The 26,981-nt window shown below is 33.8% G+C and overlaps 2 protein-coding genes across 2 annotated transcripts; both read left to right on the top strand.

Moving 5' to 3' along the window:
- Positions 1-114: 114 nt before the first annotated feature.
- LOC130625122 (calcium-dependent secretion activator 2-like) lies at positions 115-7,909 on the top strand. The gene is made up of 8 exons (XM_057440193.1): positions 115-941; positions 1,797-1,871; positions 3,973-4,079; positions 4,586-4,664; positions 5,037-5,102; positions 6,220-6,275; positions 7,012-7,126; positions 7,895-7,909. The coding sequence occupies exons 1-8, from the start codon at positions 258-260 to the stop codon at positions 7,907-7,909; spliced, it is 1,197 nt and encodes a 398-aa protein (XP_057296176.1). The 5' UTR covers positions 115-257.
- LOC130625666 (calcium-dependent secretion activator 2-like) lies at positions 7,482-26,981 on the top strand. The gene is made up of 20 exons (XM_057440766.1): positions 7,482-8,131; positions 8,616-8,682; positions 9,315-9,423; positions 10,073-10,273; positions 10,664-10,800; positions 11,432-11,607; positions 12,734-12,820; positions 13,167-13,230; positions 14,861-14,966; positions 15,402-15,508; positions 15,820-15,976; positions 16,747-16,894; positions 17,939-18,097; positions 20,473-20,584; positions 21,672-21,713; positions 21,831-21,914; positions 23,255-23,335; positions 24,273-24,380; positions 25,335-25,439; positions 26,080-26,981. Exons 1-20 carry the CDS (start codon positions 8,040-8,042, stop codon positions 26,224-26,226), a joined length of 2,289 nt encoding a protein of 762 aa, XP_057296749.1. The 5' UTR covers positions 7,482-8,039; the 3' UTR covers positions 26,227-26,981.

The following is a 26,981-nucleotide window of genomic DNA, read 5'->3' as shown; positions in this document are numbered from 1 at the left end:
TGAAAAAGGTCAGAGGGAATGTAAAATTGATGTAACGATTATTTTGATCGAAAACTATTTTATAATTTGCATTCACTTTGCATTCTGCTTTCACATTTGGTATTCATGAACTGATTCAAAAATTTCAATAATTTAGTTGATTGTTGTACTCGGGCTAAAAAAGTGAAACAGTGAAGAATGCTTTGCAACACGAATGATAAGAAATCTTCCAAGTTTATGCAGGTTTAATAACAGCTTCGTTTTTTCTTCACAGCATTATGCTAGAGCCTTCTGATAGCGAATCTGAATTAGATATAGCTAAAGATGCAGGGAGAAACGAGGAAGACAGAAATCCTGAAAACAACAACACTTTCAAAAATCAAAGATTTTTTCATGATACACCAATACCTGATATATCAACACAAACTGAACCAATACTTGCTGAAACAAACGAACATTTACATCATTTGCAAATTTATGTCTTCGTCAGTCGATGCATAGCTTTTTCTGATCACCTATTAGAAGAAGTACCATCCACAAACAAGACAAACAACATGAAAATAACCAAGGATCATATTGAAAAAATACAGGAACATTTGACTACGTACTTAGCCAATGAAGAAGATTTAATACTAGGTATGGTTTTTAGGAATGCTATTAAACAATTCCACGATGATTTTATCGCATGTCATCTTTTCAAAAGACATTTTACATTAGGATCGTTTTCCTACAACGATATCCGTAATGTATTTCATTCGATTTTGTTGAAACATTTAAAGAAAGGTGGAGAAGAAGTTAATTCTCGAGAAGGTTTAATGATGTTTGATATGATATGCGAGAAGCAAAGGTTAATTTCTCACATTGAGCAGGATAGACCTACAAAAGAGGCTTTATATGAAATGTTTCAAGCTGTTTTGTCGGTGAAGAAACACGAACATCAAATATTATATAATGCATGTCAGGTATGGAATTCACTGGTTCTCTTTGATCGCATTTAACATTTTGTTTGGAGTTATATACTAATGGAATTCTGTTTAATTTTGTACTTCATCCCCTTCTTTTCACCCCCCCCCCCCCCCCCCCTTATTCCCCACCTCCTCATTTTCCACCCCCCTACAGTTTTGCAGTTTTCTTAAATGGGATCAAATGTGTTACAGTTGTAGTATAGCATTACGGGAACAAAATGGCAATATTAAGTTTTTGCTTACGTCATCATGTTTGACATATATACTTAAAATTCAATTGATTAAGTTTAAGAAGAAGATTTGACCTTTGATAAAAGTTAATTAACCTGTTTTTCGTTTTTTATATAAATAGAGATTTTTACAAATTTTTTGCTAAAATCCGTAAAAATCGAGAAATCGGGTTAATTTCATATCGAATCTTTGTTGTTCTTGATACAATAAGCCATGGTGTAAGCTTTAGCATTACCCCAAAAAACAATATCTCACCTATTATAAGAAATCGAGGCGTCGTTACAGCCGATATTTAAGAGCCTGCAAGGTATGGGACATTTTTCAGGTGACCATCCAACAGATAAATATGAAAAATGAATAACAATCTTGTTTTGCGACATAACAAAAAAGAAATATTAAATAAAGAAACTAACGGGGCAGAATCTGCCAACCCCAGACTGGGCTCTGACCGAATAGTGTTAACCCCGACAGGGGATTTCATACCAAGTAGCAAGTACTCGTGCAGAGAATTATAAGAGACTTGTTCAGTGTCGTTCTACATTGCTTCGTTGTGTGTGTTTCTGCCAACTATGTTCTTATGTTGTTAAAAAAATATTTAAAAGACAAAACTATTTTTTTTAGTTAGATAACCAGGACGAGCAACTTGCTTGCGTAAAGAGAGAGCTGAAAGGAAGAAGTCTGGAACTTAATACAGAGGTTTGTTAGTGTATCAGGAAAAGTAGACATGCTTTGTCCCCAATCTCGTCCTCAGGGTCTTGTGGCCTCTGAGCCGTTATTTCGAAGTGGCCGGCAAAATGCGCTGGGAACAAGGTTTGGGTTTGTCACATGCTATGAGAATTTATAAAACAACACTGAGGATCTTGTGAAGTCATTTAGTCTGTATGAAAATCACAAACACATCCCAATGTACAACATTTTTTAAATGTCAGGTAGATTTTATTTTATCACAGATCATTGCCAGAGCAGAAAGCAGTATAAGAAACAACGACTCACATTTCAACCTCGACCCCGTGCTCTTTGTCACTCTTATAACAAAATGGCAAAAAGAGAAAAAAGCTCTGGGATCGAGGTTGCTCATAATCTGTCCAAAAAAATAAGCATATGCAGCAATAAAAAAATTATAATAAAAGAGAAAAAAAGCCCTGGAATTGAGGCTGCTCACAATCTGCATTATCTCGCTGAAACAAATCGTTTAAAAATATAAGCAGGTCCAACAACAAAATAAATATAAAACAAATTAAAAATGCAAAAGGTCTAACAAAATCGCAGGTGTGTAGCAACAGTTATGTAAAAAGCTTTATCTGCTAAAACTTATACTTGCTTTGCAATGCCAGAAGTACACCAGGGAAAATGGTATACCAGACATTAGAAAAAATCGTTAAGTCACACAAAAAGGTTATTGCAAAATTTTCACAATGTACAGTTTCTAATGCATCATACCAAATTAGCTATCTAGTCTATTGCATATAGCAACCCTGTCAATGCGCAAACGTGACATGCATGATAACAATGCAATGTTTTTGAATTTAAGAATCGAATAATATTTTAAACGGTAACGTAACAGATGTAAACATTGATTTAACTTTGTTTACATTAAGGTTTATTATAACAACATCAACCACTTCGTAGCGTTAAAAACAGTAACAACTCGCTGAAACAAATCGTTTAAAAATATAAACTGTGAGTTTTAAAAAAATTCAAATTACTGAGTTCTATGTTTTTATTTGGCACCCCTCTAAAGGACTCAATGAGAGATTCAGTGGATTCTTCCATGGGAATTTACACCACACAGCCAAGTTAATTAACCTTTTGAGAAATGCTGGTTAAGCCACAAGTAACTCTGAAACCTGGCGTAAAACGCTTGGTGGAACAGTTAATACAAATTGTAAACTGTACCACACATTCAGGTGGAGCGCCTTAGTACATGTGTGCAGTATACCGTACATCGAGTGAAACACAACATTTAAGGTGTTTCAGGTGTAATTATGTTTTTCAGATTCAGAAAATTTATTTCCTTGAACTTTAGCTGGAATAAAAACATAATTTACATATTGTGCCATGTCATAGCGAAAACAGTCAGCAAACCTTTTTTATTTTTCACAAAATGTTCCCGGTAAAACTTAAAATATATATGTACTGTAATCTGTGGTGCGCCATTAGTATAGGTAAACAAACCTTTTCAAAAAAACTTTAGCACAACTTCTGCTAAATAGAAACACAGGGAATAACTTGTCGTTAACACTAGGCTGAGTGATTAGTACAAATATACTGTGGCGCACACCTAAAAAACTATCCCAACTTTGGTTCAAATAAACAGACAGTAAACACCCTGTTGTTATCCTATACAGAGCTAAAACAATTTTATTTTACGGAAAAGTTTTTGTAACATTTAAAAATAAAAACACAGTTTAAAACCTGTTTTTACACTCATAAAGCAAAAAGAATCTTTTAGGCCTCGGTCAGTTGGACCCTTACCTACACGATACTTTCTCGACCCTCTGCTTCACTACGGGAGAGACCAAGTGACGCATTATCTTTCGCATAATTAGGTGAAAATTCGAGACCAATCGCGAATCGAAAAAAGAACAGTTTTTCAGGGTTTTTTTCCTCGGTCCTATCAATAAGCGTAGCGCTGATGAGAGACAAAAAGAACTGGGAACGAGGTTGCGTCAAAGTAAAACATTAGGTGTAGATAAAGAATTGAAATCCAATATACAAACTTGTCAGGAAAGAATCTTGTTAGCTTCGAAGACCTTTTATTTAACTCGGATTTGCATTTAGTAAGTTTTTGTTTCAGCCATCAAAGGAAAAAAAGAAAGATCATTTTCAAATTGAAGTTCTTGATAAAATGGCGTCGAAAGTACAAAATTACGTCGAACGATTGCGAAATAAACCGCTGAAAGGGTAAGTGATAAAAAATGCTTTCTTATATAAGAACAATTTTGTAAGAACACCAGCCACCAGATTTTGCGTAAAAATAAGAACAAAAAAAGACAGCACCAGCCTCAAATCATTGTTTTCAAACTAAAAACTACCCGGTCTGATTTTGGCATAAAATAAGAATAATTCAGGATGTAAATTATCTTGCAATTTTTTCACAAGCTAACGATTGCTTGTGTTCGTTTCCTTTTTTGTCTCCATTGTCCACGAACACAGGTATAGAACTCTATTACCAACAAACCCATTTTTATATAAAAACATAAATTTCGGAGAAAATTTGGAACAAAATGAGGCTAGTCCTGAAGTTGAGTTCTTGCTACTAAGAACACAAATTAAACAAATTTAAAGAAATTAGAAAAGGGTCGAAACATAAGAACGGCGTGACCCAGGTACTAGTTTTGATAAAAAAGCGTGGATTTGTATATAAAAAAGAGATGATTTCTAAAGGATTCGTTTTCCTTATCTATTAGAGGAACGGAAGGAACTGGTGTAGATGAAAAGCACGTGTTTTCTCTGAAAGATTTATGTGAACAATTACATACCCTAAAGGTCAGTATATAACTCTACTAAACCTTTTATAATTAAACTGTTTCATGCACAATATTCAAAATTTTCGACATTGACGAAAATTTCTTGGGATGTCGAGGAAAGTTTTCATAGCAACATGCAGTTTGCTTTTTTACTTGATCTACACATGTGCACGAGCGAGTTCTTGTTTTACTGCGAATTCATTTTCTTTATACCATCAAGAGTCTTTTTAAAATGCGAGATAAAACGTATGATTGTCTCATGCGAGAAGATCTTTGTAGGATAAACAAGAAGTCCAGATAACAGCATGTCAATTTTTTTGTGTGAGAAACCCTTTTTAGGTGTTATCGCTGTTAAGAAGTAATAATATTAATCATTCTTATTCCATCACAGGTTACTGTGTTAGAAGTAAATGGCGTAAGAAAATTAAACAAAAGTTTCATCTTTGTTGTCATGGCGGTAAGACTTAATTCTTGGATACGTTAATTATTCTCATCGCCAGGACTCTTTAAAATAAACTTTTGTTTTGTTCCTGAGAGATCTAGGGACGACAGTGTACCATAATAACATAGTGCGAGAAAGGATTTTAGATTAATGGACACGGACACTCTTAAGGCGGATTTACAAGAAGCGAATTGGTCGGCTATTACGCCGCCGAAATGTGTCTGAACATGCGCAGAACATCGTTTGTTTTGATTTTGCTTCGAAAAATTCGCTTCGCCGAAATGGAGAAATAGTTCCTACTTTTAAGCGACGAAATATTTTTATTTTTTGAAATACTCATCCGGGTGGAAAGAATTTGAAATATCTATTTTGTTTTCAATACTCAAACGGTTGTGTACATTTAGCATTTTACATTCGCCACATTTTTTTTTGTTCCTCGTGAAAATCAAATCTCACAGCTAATTCACCGTCGAATTCGCTTCGTGGAAATCCTTCATGTTAGCTGTATTCTTTTTACTATACTAATAATTTAAAAAAAAAGAATTAAGCCTTGCTTACCTACACTTTAACTTCTGTATTCTACTAATTACAAGCTCGTGAGCTTGTATTAAAACGCAAATGTGTCCTACAAGAATGGAAATTTTTGCCTCTCTGAGCACCGACACGGGAGTCGTCGTGTGTTCGAATCTCATCTTGGTAACAATTTTTACTTTTTTTTTCTTTTTTCTTTTTTAAAAAGATAAGACAAGTGTTCAAAAAACTTGTTTAACTAACTAGTAAATAAAGGTGTTTCCACCAAACTTTTTAAAAGTGAATGTAGGCAGAATTAACTGAATTAATGAATTTCGCAAATTTTGGGGTTTGTGGGTTTGTGGTCTTTCTTCTTCCTGTCAGTCGGTTCACCCAAGACGGACCCATCGAAAATTAAAAGTTCGAGGAATTTTCCGTTCAGGAAGGTCTCACAAATCAATTTTGAAAAATAAGTGTGTAACAAATATTATTGCGTATCTGAATAGTAAAATATGTCGTGTCTAACTTCGTAACAAAAATCCCAATTTGATAGACAACTTTTTGTAAACTTTATTCGCGAGGTTGTTTGCGTATATCATACGTCTTGTTCTTTTTGTTTCAGTTAGACCATGATGAGAACATGCTGCAAACAGAATATGTGGAGGCAAGCACCCCAGAGTTAGTCGCTTCTACTATCTGTCTAATATTAGAAATCTCATGCTTTAAGGCCGGTTTCCATTAAGGCGTTTTTGTCGCAATTTTCGGAGTTTCATAACAGGGTATGCAGGTTAATTTAAATCAGCTCCCAAATCGTTTGCAGCGGACATTTTTTTAACAACCAATCAAAATTCCAGAAGCGCTGCCATCATTAGTGTAATGGAAATTAAGCATATTAAGCGTCGACGTCCAAATGTTAGAAGCTGCGGCTAAGAGCGTTTTAATTGAAACTGGCCTTTATTTTTTATTTGAACATCGGGCCGTTTTACACTGGACTTTATCAATTTGACATTTTCAATCCTATAATCTAGGTTAAGAAGTTATTATATTCGAGTTTGTTGTACACGCAACTATTAAAAAAAGAAGAAAGAGAGAAAAGAAAAATCATTCTCACAATTTTTAAATTCCACTCGTCCCCTTTTCCGACAGGGCCAGAGATGCTGGGATTTAAGATCAGTCGTTAAGCAACATTGAAAAATGTCTGTTTCTGTTTTTTCATGACTGAGCCCAATAGAACTTGGCAAAAAATCTTAAATTTGTGTGCCCAATTACATTCTTAAAAAACTATTCAAAGAGGCTGTGGGTAATTAATGCCCCTTCCCCATCCCCCTCCCCCTCCCTCTCCCCATCCCCCTCCTAAGAGTTTACATAAAAGTTGTATAGCAATGTAAGAAATTTTACGAAGCAATGTGTTTAGATGGGATACTCAAGGTGAATGGACAACAGCATGTCCGTATGTTACACTGAAATTACAACTGCTGACAAAGAAAAAGACATTCTTTAATCTCACCGATGAAAAACTGTTAGCTAAGGTGAGTTGTTGATAAACTCACACTCTGAGCGCGCTTTTGAATATATATACTTGAATATTAGGTTAATTTTAAATTCGAAAAAAAATAAAAACGACTGGATATATCTTTGCGAGGTTTCATTTTTATAGCCTTAAAATGAAAATGATAAATAATGTCTGGAGTAGCGATGTAGGAATGGGGCGAGAATGCCATAAGATCTATTGTTTGGCATGAATTTTTGTCGATAATACCTTTAAATATTGTGATTGTGCAACTAATTAGCTACAACACAATTTTCTTGCTGAGGCGCACAAAAAGTTCTAAAAACGCCTTTGTATTAAGATTTAGCATTTATCTAGTAACTTTTCTGGTTAGAAAAAACACGCCAATGCGCGGTCAAAATGTATTTGAGCATGTGCAGGACATAGTTTGTTTTGAATTTGCTTTGACTAGTTCACTTTGTCGGAAAGTGTAGAAACAGTTCCTCATTTTAAGCGGAAGAAGTATGGTTTTTTCTGGAAAAACTCATCTGGGTGAAAAGAATTGAAAATAACTTATAACGCATAAAAATATGGTACGATAAACAGTCGCCATTTCAGGTAGTTTTACGTAAATAGGGGCGTAACTGGGACGTAAAAATTCAAATTTTTAACTATTCGTACCACAAAAAAAGACTTTAGTTTTGTGAACGCAAGGTTAATTCACAAATTTCAAAGGTGACGGAACGGACTAAGAACTATAAATGGCCAACCTAGTCCCTAGGGCTTTCGAGGTGTTTTTTACATTTAGACGGAATCAATGTAAAAAAACCTAAAAAGCCCTGGGGACAAGGTTGATACATGGTACTTTATAAAATGACTTAATCTCCTCATATTTTCACAAGCTAAATATTCATGTTTGTTGCGGCTTTAAAGAAACACGAAAATGGTACCGTATGAATGTAGAGAAAGGTGCATCATGTGATGTCGAAGTTAACGTCCTTGTATCCATTGAAATGACTAAACCGGACACTATAAAAAAGTGTGGGTAAGCAAGGCTTAATTCATTTTTAAAAATCATTTTCAGTTAAGTAAATGTAAACGAAACATTTGTGTATCCTTTACCGCAAGCATACGCTTTTTGCCAAACAAACATTTTAATCCCTTGTCGATTTTTCTACCCCAAATAAACGAGCCTTGTTGATTTTTATGATAAGAATCCGTACAAAAAAGTGTACTGACTTAAATTACATTTTTCCTTTATTTTTGAAATTTTTATATCCCTATAGCCTCAATTCAACTGGTTTGTAAAAATACTATCCTTTGAGATGGCAAAATCGACGTTAAAATTTTCATTATTTGTCTGAATAAGTCCCGAAAAGTCTCGAAACTTTGCTGTCAAAATTTGTTTGCCGCTTCATTCTTTTTATCTTAAACTTCCTCCGTGTTTAAAAAATATAACAGTTTTTTATAGGTTCGAGATAGAGAGAGAAAGCTCGCTATATATTCACTGCTATTTTCTTCTGTTTCAGCTTCCTATACGCACAGAGCAAGAAACGTTGGAAAAAATGGAAGGAAAGATTCTTTATGTTAGCTCAAGTAATTTTCTTCACAAACTTTATTTGTTATAACATATTTTTTCTGTGTTAAGCTAGAAACATATCTTAATTTTTGCATAACATACCCCCTGATAATCTATTAATTTTCGCTGGCCCTGTGCAATTATATCTTTTTTCCAAACGGTAACTTTGCGTAAAAGAATTTCCCAGCACATAATTATATCAACTGCAAAAATTTAGTTTTGCTTAAAAAATCAAAAGCGTGCAAACATTTTTTTATAACTAACATGTTTGAGCTTTCTTTCTATGTGGGTTATCGTGGGTTATTTTTCTAACTCAATCCATAGGTTAATTTTAATGTATTTTAATATTCATGGTCACGCGCAGCTAACTCACATCATGCTATTCTCAAAAAAACATAAGATCAATCAACTAGTAAGATAATTAATTAGTTCGGATTAATTTTGTGAGTTAACTTTTGTTTTCATGTTCTCACTTGTGCCAATATGACTTAACAATTGACTCACGCTAACTCATAGTAAGAACTAAGCATTACCAGAGCGCTATTCCTCAAGAGAATTCCATAAGTTCATTAAATCTTCGAAGGGATTGAAATCATCGAGGCGTCGAAACACTAAATAAGATAGTGCAAATTTTTTAATGTTACTTTAGGTATCTGGCTTTCAAATGGTTTTATGCACATTCAATACAAATTCTTCAATTCCTTACGAATGGATGATCATTGAAGGCTACACAGTTGATTATGCAGACAACTCAGCGAGTAAGTTTTCTACCGTTCTTTTTATCGGTGGGTCATAGGTCTGTGTTCATCCCTTGGGAGAAATATTGAGCAACTAACATACGATAGTCCCTATGGCTCACTTTTTTCACTGAAAACGCTTCTCTTCTTTTCTCCGATATCTTCTTTTCTGGTCGAAACACTTTTCTTCCAAAATGAGAATACTTTTCTTCCATGAACTTAAATTTTTTTTTGTTAGCTCGCGTTTCTGAAACTAACGGCCATGAAAAAAGATCAAGTGCTTTAAGTCATTGATAAATCACTAAAATTTGATGCGTATATTAGTGGACTCCGACATTCGTTGTGTCTATTGATAAATACAATCATTTTATTGCTACTAGGATGAATTGATCCGTGATATTCTTTTTTCCCCGCACATGCTATGAAAATACGCTTTAAAATATCAACTTTCCAAAAGGCGAATCTTTTGTACCAATGGTGTCTGCTGCCTAAGGAGATCACTGTAGATGAATCACAAAGCGGCAGGAGCGTTGTTTGCAGTTCAACAGAAGCCTAAACGCAACATATTTAAGTCCCTTTTTGTGAAACGAAATAAAAAATATTTTTCTATGAGTAATTTATTAAAGAGTTTATTTTGAGCTTCATAAGTCGATAATGTTTACGTTTCCAGATTTACCCGGTGGACGCTTCTTCTTCCGGTTGACAAACGTGAATGATGTTGTGTTGTTTGCATGCGAAGAAGATCAAGATCTACTAAACTGGATTTTCAAATTGTATGTAGCCACAGGGCAAACCTACAAGCCAGAGATTTCAGCCAAAGGAATGTCCACTACACCAAATGATGACACCAATTTACAAAAGACAAAACGAGGTATAGCTACAAATTATCTAAACCTGACAATTTCTATTCTCGTAAAATATTGCGCACGCATTCCTGCAGGTAGAAAAACATAAACAAAAGACCATAGAAGTAAAAAAAGTTTATTTACAGAACAAATTATTCACCGAAAATTTAGTGAACCGTTTTTTTTAAAAAAGAATACAGCCAAAAAATGTGTATAAATTTTCACCTTAAAAAATGATGCTGGATATCTATATAAGTTTTGTACATTTTGTAAACATTGCCAAGACTTCTATTCATGTTCTTTACCGGGTCCATAAAAATGCTACCCATAGTTCTCATTTTTTGCTTTTTTATTTACAAAACGAAGAGATATTAGTTGCAGGAGATAATGCTAGCAACGATACTTCTTAAATTTAGATATGGATCGAGCATTTAAACATGGTTTTGGTGATATTGTCCAAGCTGATCCTCTGCACTTTAATCATGTGGACATGTTCGCAACTCTTCACAAGGCAACTTTGATCCATCGTTTAAACGATGCATATGTATCCAGGGTATATCGTTTTCAGCATTTTTGACTTTCTTAAACAAGAAATGATTTTTACTATTTATATTCTAAGGTTGACCTAAACATAAAAAATGATTACTTTTAGTGTTGAAAAATTTTGCGAATATTTACTAAATCAGTAATGTGAAATGGTTTGCGAAAGTTTATAACCGCGAAAAAAAAAACACAAATAAAATGATCCATTTTTTAATTTTATGCTTTGATAGCAAAAAATCTGTTTTTAGATTCTATCCTCGTAAGGCTTACATTTGATGATTTGCGAAAGTTATTGTTTCCAAAATTGTCTAACAGCATCGATTTGCCAAATTCTATGTTCGGAAAATCTTTTAATACGGTTCGTTCACAAAAGATTATACTTGCGAAATGCAAAAAAACTTTCAGTTTCCAAAACAAAAAGAATGCAAGAAGAAGAAGAAGATCTATCTGGAGCCGAGCGCCTAAACTGGACGCGTCTACTAGGAGGGAATTCCTTTGATTGAAATATTTTTATTCTTTGAAATACTCAAGCGGCGGTTCTGTGTAAAGTATTTAAAACTGAATTAAGGCGGCCAACAGCCCATAGAAAGTCCTTCATAAAAAATATGTGAATTAAAAACTTTTTTATTTCATGAAATCAGGGACGTTTGACCACCGACCAAACAGCCGTCTTAAATGAATATTGTGCACGGTACGGTGTTAACCCGATACATCAATATCTTATACTTGTAAATAATCTATTGGAAAGTGCTGAAAACGATGGTATGATGGATGTTAAAATCATCGGTGAAAACTACTGGTCATTGAGAAAATTTAAGTACGTTACTTCGCAGTTCTGTTTGTCATGCCTGCTCCATGTTGGACTTAAACGTCGTCATGTTGGTATTTCAGTATAGTGACGGGACTGGACTTTCTTTTAATGGTTTGTTCTCGTTGGTTCTAGGATATTTTTCTGATCAACTCCTACGTAGGAAAACTTCATTTGGATCATTCCTTCCCCCTGGAAAATTTTCTCTCCTAGAAAAATCTCCCTTCCCAGATAACTACCCTAATAAATTACCCCCGCTAGAACCTTTATTTGCCACCAGAAAATGTTTATTGAATGGGTAACCCAGGGTTGAGCGAGAAAGTTTAGATAACTCTGGTTTAGCGCGTCGTCTTGGTACACTTAGCGTTGCATAATAATACTAGCTTAAATAAAAATACAAGACACAGTCAATTGTAATCCTCTTCCTAGCAAAACATGTCGCCAAATACTTTCTATTTGCAGAATAAGCTCTAGTGAAAGTTTTAAAATTCAACCATGATTTCCGCTTTTTAAAATACACATAACTTGCTAAAAATACAGTAGATTGCTTACAACGATAAAGTATTTCTCAAAAAATAACTTTCCCACAACTTCTGCCGATATAAGACACAGGCTAGACGTGTCAATACGCCGTTGTTGGAAAAGCAATCGCCCAGCATTTTTTAGCGGGAATATGTTTTCGCAAAATTTTAAAATTTTAAGCAACATACAGGGAAGAGGGTTTGTTGCAGGCAAACAACAGCACATCTATGCGGTTACAGCGGTGTGCTCTTTCAAGCTTATATACCTTTCTTGCAACTTCGTTTAAGCGTCTGTAAATGTTTAAAAAGTTAATCTCAAACAAACAAATTTATGCATACGTTGATATGAATAGCCACATTGAAACATTATATATACACATGTTACCAGGACTGTACACATTTGTACACGGAAACACATAAGCAACTGAAATTTTTATGGTAGTTTGTTTAGCTAGCTACAAGGAGAAGTTTGTCTACTCTCACTTTTTAAGTCTGTCTACTGTACCAGGGGCAATAGTGCGGGTAAAGACTCTGCCTGTTCGGTGTCCTGGAAGTTTTAATTTTCCTGGATACCTCATTGATCACTCCTATCGCATAAGCTTATTCATTTGTAGCCTTGACACAGAAGAATTAGAGCAAAGGTTAGAAGAACTGACATATCGTTTGGAAGATTATCTGTGCAAGCAAATTATTAATTTCAAGTAAGATAACGCACTTATATTACTGAAGATGTTTGTAGAAAATTTGAAGCTAAAATTTGGTAAATCTAGGAATGTACCCCTCAAAGCGATGATGTGATAAGGATGTCACAATTTATCATCAAACAAGGGGGCTATACGGTATTTGTAGATTCCATGGTAAATCCACCATGGTAATCCACCATCACTGAAGTTTGTGTCTATAAGTTTTATGTAACATAATCTCTAATTTGGGAAAGAATCAAGTTTTTATTTCCTTCAAGAATATTTTTAAAAATGTATAAAAATGCATCTTTGAGAGAACTTGCAAACAAATATCTATCTTATCCTCAATGCATGTCTCCTTTAGAAAGAACTTCCCTTATGGTCAACCAAAGAATGCTTTAAAGAGCACTATATCACTACTTGAGGAGGTATTTTTATACTTGTTTTTTGTTTGATTGAACTTGAAAAAAATTAAAAGAGACTAACAGGATGGTTGTAGATTTTATTCAAGTAAAAATGAAGCTTTGTTTCAGGTATGTACATATACAGCAGTACAATCATGGACAAAATTTATAAAACAGAGACAGTTTTTTCGTCGATTTTTAAATACAGCCAAAAGGGTTTCAAAATCAACATTCGGCAAAATTTTGAAGGTTTTACTTGTGCGCCCACTTTGGCTAGGTATAAAGCGTTTAAAATTTGCTAGTAACATTCTTTAACACCCCCGCATAACAAAATAATCCACGAAGATGGCTAAATTTAGGAGGAACGGTCGTGCTGACGTCAGTAACAATTAGAAAGCTTTAAGAGTATTTATTACCCCACCGTTGGTATTTTCAAATGTTTACGTTTATTCGAACGTTCTCGGAAAATTTGATTGGTTTTTTTTTCACGTGACCAGTCTATATGACGCCGTATTAACCGACATCAAAACAAAAACAAAACAAGAATGTTAATGTAGCCCAACACAGTGGTCACAAAAATATTGATTCGGTAAGAAATTACAAATCAGCTAGTACCACTCACCGTTACAAAATGTCAAACATCTTGAGCTCAAATAATAACCAACTTGACGTACATAACCAATCGACAGCTCTTAATACTTCCAGTTCCACGCAGTCTTCAACCCTCTCTTCATTTTTTTCCGGAGGAAATTTTAACAATTGTACATTTAATTTTAATACAAACACTCCACCAGCGAAACAACAAAGAACTGAATTTTAAAACTGTTTTGAAAATATTCTATTTTTAAAAGTTGTATTGTATTGTTTATTTTTGAACGAGTTGTGGATCGAATGTCTGTGTACGTTCGAAATATAAAGAAAGTTACATGGTTTCCACCTAAGCCTTGTTTTTGTTAAAGACCCCTGGACTCTAAAACCTTTTTTTCATTAATGGTTATGAAATAATTAGTGGGGTAATAAATGACTTATTAACCTTAGCCTGTCTATAAGGGAAAATATAGACCTCTGTCACTCGCATGGACCTCACTGCGTTCGGTCCATGACGTCATGACCTCGGTCTATATTTTCCCGTATAGACCGGCTAAACGGTTAATAAGCCATTATAATTTACCAAAAATCGAAGGTCCGAAGTGAAAAGTCCACTGTAACTTTGACAATTGCACTTTGACAAGTAAACTTTGACAACCAAGCCAACAATACCAACTTCAAATGGCGCGACTCTAATATAGAAACCATCAACGTGACTACTTGTGGCGGCTAAATTCTACATAAACTTTCCTGCTTATTAAATTTTCACCACGATTGTAGCTTATTCAATGTTGCATCAAAGCGCTCAATGGGTAATAAACACACATCAATCGCTTTTTAATCGAAACGTGGAAGTTACCAATCGAAAGCGCGAACTACGTTATTCTTTATCCTCGTCCCAAGCATCCCTTGGCTTCAGAACCGTTATTATGGAGCTGCCAAAAAAAACAAAATGCCCTGTGAACTAATTTGGCCATTATTTCGTTGTTTTATGGAAGTCAGACCATAAATATATCTAACAAAAACAATATATAGTATCAATAGAAAGAATTAATTGTTTTAATAGGTTTTGTCTACTCACAAAGATGAAAGAAAAGACACCATAGATGTGTGCATTAGAAAGAGTGCTTTGGTAAATTATATACAACTAACAGATAATTTGAGAATGCAAGGTAGGAGTTAGTCGTTGCAGAAGATGGTAACTTTTATACTTTCAACTTTAAGGACACTTAAGTGCTTTATTAGCCGTCCTAACGCCGGCCCTAAATGGCGTTAATTTTTGGCGACCGGTGTAATAAGGACCGGAGTAGAAAAGGCCGGCGTTAAATTAGGACCTGCCTAAAAAAGGGCCAACAGTGTAGTTCCGCCTAGATGACTCTTTCTCGGCAATGAGGTTGTCATTAGTGTATTATTAGCTCTGGTTATTTTCTTCTACAGTTTTTTTTATCAAAGTCAAACTGTAATTTGAAAAAAGTTTGATGAAATGCTCACTTTTCATTTAGATTTAGAAAACATAAAACCACTCTGAGTCTTTCCATTTCATTCCACGATAGACTTTTATTTTACGATAAACTTATCATAAAATTAAAGCCTTTCTTTTTGTTTAGATTCTGTGTTATACAATATGTCGCACGAAGAAAGAATGAACAAAGCATATGACCTTTCAACAAGATGTGTCGATGAAGTGGAAGACATTCGAAGTTATTATCCAGAGGTATACAACTTTCTACTTGCTAGATGCAGAGAGGCTGAGTATTTTCAGAATGCAAACAAAGCTTGCAATGTAAAAAATTTTTTTTACTTTATAAGGAATTTATTAACGAAAGTCGTAACATTCAGTAACATATATTAAAATAATTGGTAATTTATGAATAGTGGATTTGACGCGGTTGGGAGTATCGAATTATGCAAAGAATTATCTCCTTGAACAATGACTCCTAATTCTAAAACATTATGTTATCGAACAGCTGACTTTTGATTATTTGATCATTTTTGTGAGAATTGAAATTATGTTTATTGTTTCAGGTTTTGTCGTCGACAAATGGTGAGCATCGAAATTACGCCAACTCATTTCTACTACTTCTCACTGTAGATCTTGATATCATAAAGTTAAAACAGCCATATTCTTTCTTCAATGGGCTACAAGTGTTTAAGTTGCTGAATTCTTACAGTTTGTCTCATGGTATGTTTACAAGATATTTTCCATATTGTGGATTTTAATCCCTATCAGTTTCTAGATGTTAACGATTATTTTAGCCAGTTTAACAGCATCAATGTAATTCAGCTTACTAAGAACTTTTAATAACTAGAAAATTGGTTTTATTTCAATGTTATTGAAAAGGAAAGCTTGTGTTGAATAATTTTTCCTACTTTTTCCGGTGATTATCCAGCTATTTTTAAGCTTTTTAAGCTTTAAATGTTTTGTGGGCATAACGTAAAAGAGATATTCTTAGTTTAAAATCCAACAAACATTTTAGGCACTTAATGACTTATTCATCGTCTCGATTTAATATAAATTTACAAAGATTTGTGGGGTTTTAACCCTCTTTGGTATGGGCTTTTGTGGCCCTGGCAGGTACAAGGGGGTAAGGACACAGATAAATGCTGTCCATAGCTAAATTCTCACAAATTTATACTCATGACATAAAACATGGAACAATTGTTATAAAGAAAAGGTATAAATATTGTCTTTCTTGCATCAACAACTTTTTTGTATGACGCAATTTCAAAAAATCTCAATTTCAAAATACCATTAGTTATCAAAGTCGGTTTGAAAACTTTCTGCGCATGATTTTGGCATTCTATTTTAATTTTCTATTTGTAGTATAAATGGTTTATAGCATATCTTTTGTTTTTTGAAAATAAAAGTGGATAACTACTGGCAAAATACGTGGCCTTCTCTCGTTCAGTGGCTTGATTATTTTCTCATTGATCTCTTGTTTTTATTTATAGTTTCACTAAGACAAGGGACATTTCATAAATACATCCTAAAAATGTTTTCACCGTTGATAATCAGCTACATGGATGTAACTGAAGAACTTATTATCAACGATTTTTATGACAACGTTACCAAAGAAAGTTATGGAGAATATATAGAAGAGTAGGTTGTTTCCATTTGTATGTTTATTTTCACATAAACAACTTTGATAAACAACGACAACAACAATGACAAAAACAACAAAGGCATAGACAACTACAGCAACGACAAAACTGTGATTGTTAGCCAAAAAAAATTTATAACCACTTTTTTGTCAATCTATCCGTGACTCTTTTTAATCTTTTCACTAAGTGTTGTAGATTAATCTCAAATAAGAAGGTGATTTAAAGAAAGAAAACATTTTCAGCGTACTTGAAGCTCTGCGGAGACTGAGTAAGGATTTAAATAATGCTTGAAATGAGTCAGACACCCAATGTGTCACCTAAACATAACATTTTAATGATTGAATGGGCATTCTTAAATTCGATCTTAAGTTATTTTGAAGTAAATTTTCTTTTCTTTTCTTTGACCTCGACATGCGTCTAGAGCATAAATTATGCCCCCTTCAAATCTTTTTTGTTCTAAAAAGTGTCAGTCAATGCAGAGAGAAAGTTTTGTTGTTTTTCATTGCTAAATTGAATTAAACAATAAATTTTGTATGTAAAGAAAGAAAGGTAGCTGTTTGAAAAAAAATAAAGAAAACAATCGATACGCTAAAGCAAAATTGTTTATCCATAATTTTACATTTTTCCTCTGTCTTTAAGACAAACTTCATAACTGTCTATCAGACAATTTTATGATGTTCTTCTCTCGAAATTGATATTGCTAAAGCTCCAATTTACAATTTGCAAATCATTTCACCACTGTGGAATACTTTTTCTCAAACGATATAGTTTGCAGCAGTTCATTTACGACCGCAGTTAGTTCCATATACCCCTCAAATGCATAACAAAACACTGGGTAGTTTACATTAGCATAAAGTCGGTCTAACAATTCCTAATCATCAAAAAACCTTTGGTATAAACTCGGAGTAAAGAGTTTGGTTTCAGCGAGGCAACAAATTAATTGCCTCGTTTATTTCAGTTGTTTTGATAAAGACTTCACCTGTGGTTGCAACATTTCTATTAGATATAAGATGTTCAGAATAATTACACTAATTTCTTATAGGACACCCTTCCTCCAAACGTTTGAAGATTTACACAACGCTTTGCTTGGTATGCAAGAGTTCACACTTAGTTTGCAATGGCCATATGGATTGTTTGCGGATCATATTACGACTCGAACAAAGTTCTTTTCAGCAGACATGATGGAAAAATTCGTTGAAATGTAAGTATATTACTTATTTTGATAGCGTGTGAAATTAGAAATGATAATGGAATCCGTAAAATATATACTTTTACAGGAGAAACTAAAGTACTTTCAATTAACAAAATGTTCTGATAATTAAAACACTAGTAGGGGGCGTAAAAAGGTAACGTATTTTCTTGCTTTCTGATGGGGTGCATCAGGTCAATATCCAGAAAACCGTTAATGGAGGGTTTGATTCGCACAAGCAAAAGTAGTGGCGACTCAAGCAATCTTGTTTCTGTTTCAATACAACTTATCTGCTGGGTGTTTGCATGAAAATTCTCGAAATGTCGAAAAATGTTTTAAAGAAAACCGTCGAGACATGTTTCGAAGCATGCCTTCGAAATGTGTCGAAACGTATCGTCGTTACATATATCAATGCCTACCGTCGAAACATATTTTGAAGTATACTGTTGAAATATGTGTCGAAGTATACCGTCGAAACATATTTTGAAGTATACTGTTGAAATATGTGTCAAAGTATACCGTCGATACATATTTCCGAAGCATACCGTCGAAATATGTGTCGAAACATATCGTCAGTACATATTTGGGAACATAGCGCCAAATATGTATCGAAACATACCGTCAATACATATTTTCGAAGCATGCGTCCGATTATGTGTCAAACCATACCGTGGAAACATGTTTCGAAACATACCGTCGAGACCTTTAGCTACCACAGTGGACTTTCTATAACTCGAACAGCCACGGGGAATCAAAAACCGTTCGTGTTATAGAGAGCTTCGGGTAATAGAGAGTTGGGAGTTTTTTCAAGCTTTTGTATAAATTTTGTATAATTTACCAATTAAGCGTGATTTTCGTGTTTACGTTTTGTTCGAATGACATTCGAATCATTTAAGACCCCTCACACATGTAGATATGAAACATTCGAATCAGTAGGACTCTATCTGCGTTTACAGAGCTAAAACAATGCAAAAAACTGCTTGTGTCATATAAAGTTCTAGATACCTGTTGCAACGTTCGAGTTAAAGAGAGGAAATACCCGAAGAAACCCCCCCCCCCCTCCAAACAAAAAACGTTCGAGTTAAAGAGAGATTCGAGTTATAGGGGTTCGAGTAATAGAGAGTCCACTGTATATAAATCCCGCAAGCGTACGAACCATGTATTCTCTTTTTCTCAACACTGTGTTAATTTGGTCTTTAAAGGGACTACGAAACGATTCCATAAGCTCAAAACGGATCACTCGAAAGGTCAATGTGCAATAAATTATACACAATTTAGAATTACATAGACGTCTGGACAACCTGTTTATGTTTGTTCAATTTTTGTTTTGATGAATTTGCATGAATTTTCCATAAATTTGCATGAATTTGCATGAATTTGCGTGAATTTTCCATGAATTTGCAAGAATTTTCCATGAATTTGCATGAATTTGCTACTATTTTGTTTTTATTTCCTATAAAAATAAAAATTTTCCTTCAGTATTCCTTTTGACGGTAAAATAAGCTATGGTCTTTAAAATATATTAAATATCAGTAAATCAAAAAGTTTGTTTAGACGACGGAACAGAGACAACACGAGGAGCTGTATTTGTTAAAAAATGCTATGTTACTATCTACAAGAAGGTAATTAATACCTCCAACAGGATTTTAAAAGTCATTATTGTTGCTTCGAATGGCTTTATGTATAATAACCTTGTATGTTTATATTCAAAATTTCGAAAGATATAGCTAGCTACAATCATGTTCATAAATTATTGGAAAAACGACTTTTGAGGCTTTTTTCAGTGTTTGCCCCCTCTCCCCCTACAGTCAGTGTTGATTTTGTGTTGATTTGTGCCCCAAAGTACTGCCAGTGACTCTGGAAAAGACCTCCAACCAACACTGAAGAGTGGGGGGAGGGGAGAGAGTGGTTTTTTCCAACACTGACTGTAGGGGGAGAGGGGGCAAACTTCTGAAAAAAGCCTCAAAAATCGTTTTTCCAAAGTTTGAAAATTGTTAAATTAGAAACTTGAGTTAAAAGCAAGATGAGTACTTATTTTAAATAAATCATGGATATCCAATACATGTAGGAAACTTTTTTGTCATTTTTAGTTATATTTGGATACCCAATATCATATTTAAGATGAGTTAAGGTGTTGTTTTCGTCCTCAGTGATCATACACTTTTTCACCGCTAATAGATCGACTTTCTGTGTAAGTCACTAAAGTCGAAAACCAACATCCGTTTCGTAGCCCCTTTAACTAACGTCGATGATAGAGTATATGATACTATAACTATTCCTCTGATTTATCCATGCTGTAGAAAATATTTTTCACAACCTGTTTATAGTAACCAGAGCATAGCTATGATTTATTTATTTTAACTCCATTTAAAGGAATCTTCATTTAGATTACACCAAGAAATATCAAGTATTATAAAACATATGAAGGGCACGTTAAGTTTTGTTTTACCTTCCAAATGCTGCTCCCTTGTTAATGTACTTATTGAAGCATATCAGAAGGTAAATATCTTATTACTCCCCAAACTTTTTGTAAGTTCAATGGCTTTGGACCATCACCAAATACATAGTTTTGTAACTTTTTTCCATTACATAGACAGATACGTACACTTTAGCATTGCTATGACTAACTTTGTCACAGAAGTTTAAACAGAGTGGTGTGTGGCACTATATTTCGGACTGGAAATAGGACTTGCAACGAAGCACCACTTTGAAATTTCACTAATATAATCGCGATAACTTGAATACACCTAAAAATAGGCGGGATATGTGAGATCATTGAACACACAAACTAAAGATTTTTTCGTGCATATCTTATGTGTTAAGTGAAAGAAAGCATCATCAACAATTCCTTCTACTAACGTACATTACTAAATTATGTAATAAGCACATGTGTCTTCCTTCGCGTCTCTGTTCGGTAGACTTTTTTGTTATAAAATTTTTACCTGCTGCCAAAAAAATACGCACAGTTAAATTTAGGAGCTAAATTTCGCCAGTACAGAGTTTCACAATCCTGTTTTTTTTTACCCATAACGAAACTATAAACACCCCTTAAAAAATTGACCAATACGATCGCGATAATTTGAATACATCGAATACTAACCTATTGATGAAGTTCCATCCAACTGAAAAATCATTCCCTAAAGATGAACTAAACAAAAGAAATTGTTGATAAGCTACCATCAACAAGCTGCAATTTCAGTATTGGTAGCAAATTGATAGCAAGAATCATGCTCAATCTGAGTCATACGGTTTAAAGGGCCTACAAACCGGTTAAATGCTCACATTCCGTATATCCCCGCACATATTAAAAATCCGGCAAACGCGTTTTGAGCAATGAACAGACCAACGCACTTTGCTCGCTGGTTCAATATTTTTTTCGAAAAGTATATCACAAAGAAATATTTCAGCGAGACTCATTCTGGATGAAAACATGACCAAGGCTGGAGAAGATCTGTAAATTACATACATGCCGGAAAAATAGCCAGTTTTGTTTTTCGCCGCCATCAGCTCGACTTTCGTGTAAGTCACTAAATTCGAAAACCAACAGCCGTTCCGTAGCCCCTTTAACAAGTACGTATATTTATAGGTTGGAGCTCTATGTCCATCTAGCCAATATTATGAAAACGAGGTTCGTGTCATTTTTCGCATACTTTAATACAAGTCAAAAAAACAAAACTGTATTAGTTTTTGCGATTAAATCATGCAGAAGGGAAAAACATGTTTAACTATATCTTCTATTTTTTAGACCTCGTGTAGTTTATATCATAAGAATATATTTAAATACATCCTGGATATCCAAGATGAAATTATCGACATGATTAAATGCAAGGTAATATAACCTTAACCATTGAAATAATTTTTTAATTCTGAAAATAGTCATGGTTAAGCATCCTCTAAGCCTATTTCGTGAAAATAAAAAAAGGCAATAACTTAATTTGAAAAAGAATGTTTGACTTGAAAGTTCTAATGGTGTACTTTTAAACAAATGTATTGGAATGAGTTCAAAAAATGTTTTTTTATAAGCACAACACAAATGCCACTGACAAGGTTGTTTACTCACACTTTCAAGTTGTTATGCCAAGTTCAAAATATACTCAAAAGTTTACCTAGCCACAGAGTAAAAATTATTAGAATCACAGAGCCATCCGAGACTTATGTGGCTTGTCTAGATAGCTAGCTAGGTATTTTTGCTTTTCACATAAATATAAAATGAGGAATGTGGGTAGCAAAATATCACAAGTAGGTAGCTAGCTAAAACGTCAAAATAAATACATTTTAAACTTCAATGCAGGTAAAACAGGTGATGAAGTTCTAAATAAACTTTAAGTATATATAACAATATAAGTAAAGAAACGAAGAATTAGAGAAGAGCTATAAAAGGGACATAAAGATATTGTAACAGTTTGTACAGTTTTAACTTTTTGCCCTCAGGCGGAAGTCTGATATTGTAAAATAGTGAACCCTTGGTGACGCTATGATATGTTTCAAGTTTTCAAAACGCTTAAGAATGTAAATTATGAATTTTTAAGGTGAAACTCGAGCCAAATCTCTTGCTTATCTCTTTCTTTTACTACTCTTGTCATCTGTATTACTGAAATTTATCGTTAAATTTTCGTAAGTATTTTTCTTTCACAATTTTTATGCTGACAATCTTGAACCAAAACCATAAAACCAACGGGACCAAATGACGGGAAATTAGGTCAACCAACCTGTTTTAAAACAAACAGGTTCGTCACAAATACAGGTTACTATACATTGTTTTATTCAGTATTTTAAGCTCTACACACTAGACGCAACGGAGTACCAAATTTCTTAAAATATGTCTTTTGTATGCGGACGGATAATTGATGACGTCACCAAGATTAAATCTCCGTAACTGTTTGCTTTTCTAAACAAAGTGGACATTTCCATGGGCTGCTCAACTACTCCTGAATCGTCACTTTTTTCAATAAGCTTTGACTTACCAAATGCTGAGTTTGCATTTCCAATGTTAAATTCCCTTAAACTTCCCACTTTCCCAATCCTGTTTAGTTTTGATATGAATTAAAGAAGACAATATTTTTATGTAAGAATTTGAAAAGTGAAGAGTCGAATCACGTTTCCATTACGTAACACGTGTACAAGAGCACTTAAGAATGTGAATAATATATTTTTCTATTATTTTTGCAGTTTCAGAATGTTATCAATTCATTATTAAAATCTTTATGTAAATTCGACCAAGGAACATGGTACTTTGCAGTGACTTGTAAGGTAAAGTATGACTACGCGGAACTGTCTCCGTCCAATTTTTTTAAATATGTTGTATGCAGCGTTTTATAAACTTTGAAAGGGCGTTAACTATTTCTTACCGGTTTTGCATTGTCATTCTCGTCCCCAAAGCTCTTTGAGATTAAAACCTAGGTTTATCTCATAGAGCTCTGGGGTCTAGAATGACGTTATATAAATAATAAATCCGTGATGTCATTCCAGGAAGCATGCCAAATGACAAAAAAAAATAGTAAACAAGAAAAGTAGCTCTGCTAGCTCTGTCTGTCTGTCATCGTGGACATGTCTAAGTTACTAAAATTTCTTACCGAGGTTGAATCAGAACGTTAGACAACGACAACGTGTTTTTATGGTACTGAAAGGAGAATTGTTGAAGAAGACAGCATTAAAATATAGCAAAAAAAAAACATGTGCTTTTCGACAGTATTGACAGCACAAATTTCATTTGTGTTACACAATTGTAAGATATGAACTATTTATTTCAAAAAATCGAGAATATATTTGTCATATACCTGATTTCTAAAAACAACATTTTATGGGGAAAAAGCTGGAGAGGGGCATGCCTTCTCACATTAACAACTTTATTTGCTGATGATTTTTACTAAGAGTTTCCCTCATTGTTAAAGAAAATATGCCCTAAAAATATCCCTTTGTGTACCATGAGCAACACGTTAAAATAACAGTCTGTACAAAAACGAGACTAACAGAAAATTGGTGCTACTAATTAATAATTTTTAAAGTCTGGAGTGAAGAAAAAAGCATAAATTTTTTCATTTTGTAAACTAGTATAAAGAGATAAAAATGTACAGAAACATGTATAGATGTTCTTAATCATTGTCTTTACCCAAAAACATAAGATGCTCAAATAATAATAATAAGCACACGAAAAAACCTCAAAAGAAATCTTATTATTTTTCTTTAGGGTCGAAATATGGATGATGCAGAAAATTATTTTGAATTTCTTGCAATGAACATCCGCCAGTTTAAACATGAAATCAAAAATGATAACTTTCGTTACCTTCTTAAAATGGTAAGATTATAACAATAGCTGTTGAGTGCTCTCCCACATTGTCAATGCATATCTGCACTGTAAATATTTATCAGCTGAATTAATCTGTCTGTAGATAGTATTTACCACGTGAAAATATTGCAGAATTATTATTTTTTTTTTAAATTATATGACGTCAATATGATATCATACGGTGTCAATATATTACGTCAATAGAGGCCATTCAATAATTGTGTAACGCCTGAGTTGTGGGTATGATCATTTTTGTTAGCACTGTTAGGATCATTTAGGGGAGGGGAGGTTGGAGGGGCTAGACCTATTTTGTTATGTTACAGATAATATTTATGTATGAAGGATATTCTTAGTTGTTTTAGTGTATGATCTACATCTTAAATTTCTTTCTTACCTCTGGACTTACACAAAAGGACCAAAAATGTGGCAAAAAATAGCCAATTTGGGTGTTCCGTAATTATTAAATGGTCCCATATCATATTACACGACGTCAATATATAACGTTAATATGATATCATACAGTGTCAATAAAGGTGGGTCGCAGGGATTGCAAAGCATTTATAGTCTTCCAAGTTTAAATATTATGTTGTGCTTCTTTTTTGTCTTGTGATCTTCCGTTATTCCTCCTTATATTTTTACTTTCTAAGAAGATCATCCAAAACATCTAAAACAACCAAAATTCTGATTTTATTAAATTTTATTCTGAGAGTTCCAAGCTTACGCTCAATGCATTCATATTGCAATTCACAATTCACAATTTCATCTTTTATTTTAATTTTATATAGAAACGTTACCTTTTATGATACTATAATCACCAGTGGTTGTTCCTTCCTTATTCCAGATATATTAACGTATTTCGGCACAGCTAGTTGTGTTATTCATCCCCTACCTATTTCTTATTGTATTTTTTTAAAAAAATAATAGCCTCTTAGTTGCACAAAATTAACTCTTCTTGCATTGTAGGCAATATGGAAGAACTTGTGTACAATGATCAATGATTGGTTGGATGATAGACATGAGGAACCTTTACATGCCACACCTTTAAAGGTTTTGCATGATATATTGCAGGTCAGTTATTGCCTTATTAACAGAATGCTTGCTATAATCCAAGTTTTTTTATGTTCAGTTTTGCAAAAAAGGGAAAGGTTTATTGAATTAGATATTTAATTAGTACCCCCCACCCATTAAAAGAACTAACTGGTAGCCTTGAGATAGAGCGTTTGCTTCCACTGCGGTCCAAAGATTATATACAATCCATTCTTTTTACTTCTAATATCTTATTAATATCTTAAACCGTTGTCTAGTCCAGCAATTGCTGCCCTTCGTGGCTCAAATGGGAGCTTTCAACGCACTAGAACTCCTTTTCAAGCTCTTGTTGACAGCAGTACCAGTAGAAACTGAAGATAGTATATTTGATAAATAAACTTAATAACGATAATACTATAAGTAATGCCGCAACCACAAATGAGGCATAATTATAAAGTGATACATTTCGAATAAGTTGTTAATTGAAAATCTTTTGACATCAGTTTTGTTTGTCATCAGCAAATAATTTCCCACCATCATGTTGTTGTGTCAATTTTTTAGTAGTTAAATCTCAATAGTATAATTTAACTAATTTCATCATGGATACTTACGTTATGATATGAAAAATGGGAGCAGACAGTATTTACATAGATGGTCCATGAAACATGTATTCTTGTTTTAGTCCTGCCGCTCCTTATTTGAAGAACACGACTTTTCAGTGACAGCCCTTGAAAGCAGCGAATACAACAAAGCGTCGAAAAGAATACAAGTGGAAATTGTTATGCAAAAAATGCATCAAGATGATGAAATGGATGTTGATGAAAAGTAGTAGCGTTTCTTACAAGTTTCTAAGGCTCCTTTCACTTGACTGCATTTTCCGCAATTGTTGAAAAACTCACGAGCGTTTTTGTTAGCGCGTGTCTGGCGAAATCTACTTTTAGTTGGTGCAAAGTGTAAATAATTAAATTGTATATTATTATATAATATATATATATAGCTATTAGCGTGTAGTGTTAGCTACATTCAAGTGCTTGTCCAATACCTCTTGAGACTACCGTGGAACTTCCTTAAAGCGGACATCGGACCCCTCTTTAAGACGAACAAGGAATTCTCAGACGATTACGCTGTTAGATTTCTTGTTTGTTCTGAAAGTCTGTCATAAAATATAGAAGTCATTTTGGCTCTATAAGTTTGGCAAAGTTTGTTAAAGTTTTTCATAACTAATAACATAATAAGGCTCAAATTCAGTTAGAAAGTTACACCATTTGCTCTTCATTATTTGGCATCTAAACGCGCATATTGGCACGATCATGAGGCACGACACAGACCTATTTGTCAAGAAAGTCTTTAAAACTACGTGAAATATGTATTATTGGAATATATTTACAAAACATAAATTACAAAAAATGGTAGACGTGTACCCCACCCTACTTTTATAACGAAAAGACTTCACAAAAACCCAATTGATAAAATGAGAATTAAAGACTAGAATTATTGAAAACAACATAAGACGTCGTCGGGTATTTGCCGCCTTTTCACGACGACATCTCCAAAATATCCAAAAAAAAGATTTTAAACAAAGAT

The sequence above is a fragment of the Hydractinia symbiolongicarpus genome, chromosome 14 (assembly GCF_029227915.1).
Source record: "Hydractinia symbiolongicarpus strain clone_291-10 chromosome 14, HSymV2.1, whole genome shotgun sequence".
NCBI lineage: Eukaryota > Metazoa > Cnidaria > Hydrozoa > Anthoathecata > Hydractiniidae > Hydractinia > Hydractinia symbiolongicarpus.
This window is presented reverse-complemented; position numbering and strand designations above follow the sequence as displayed.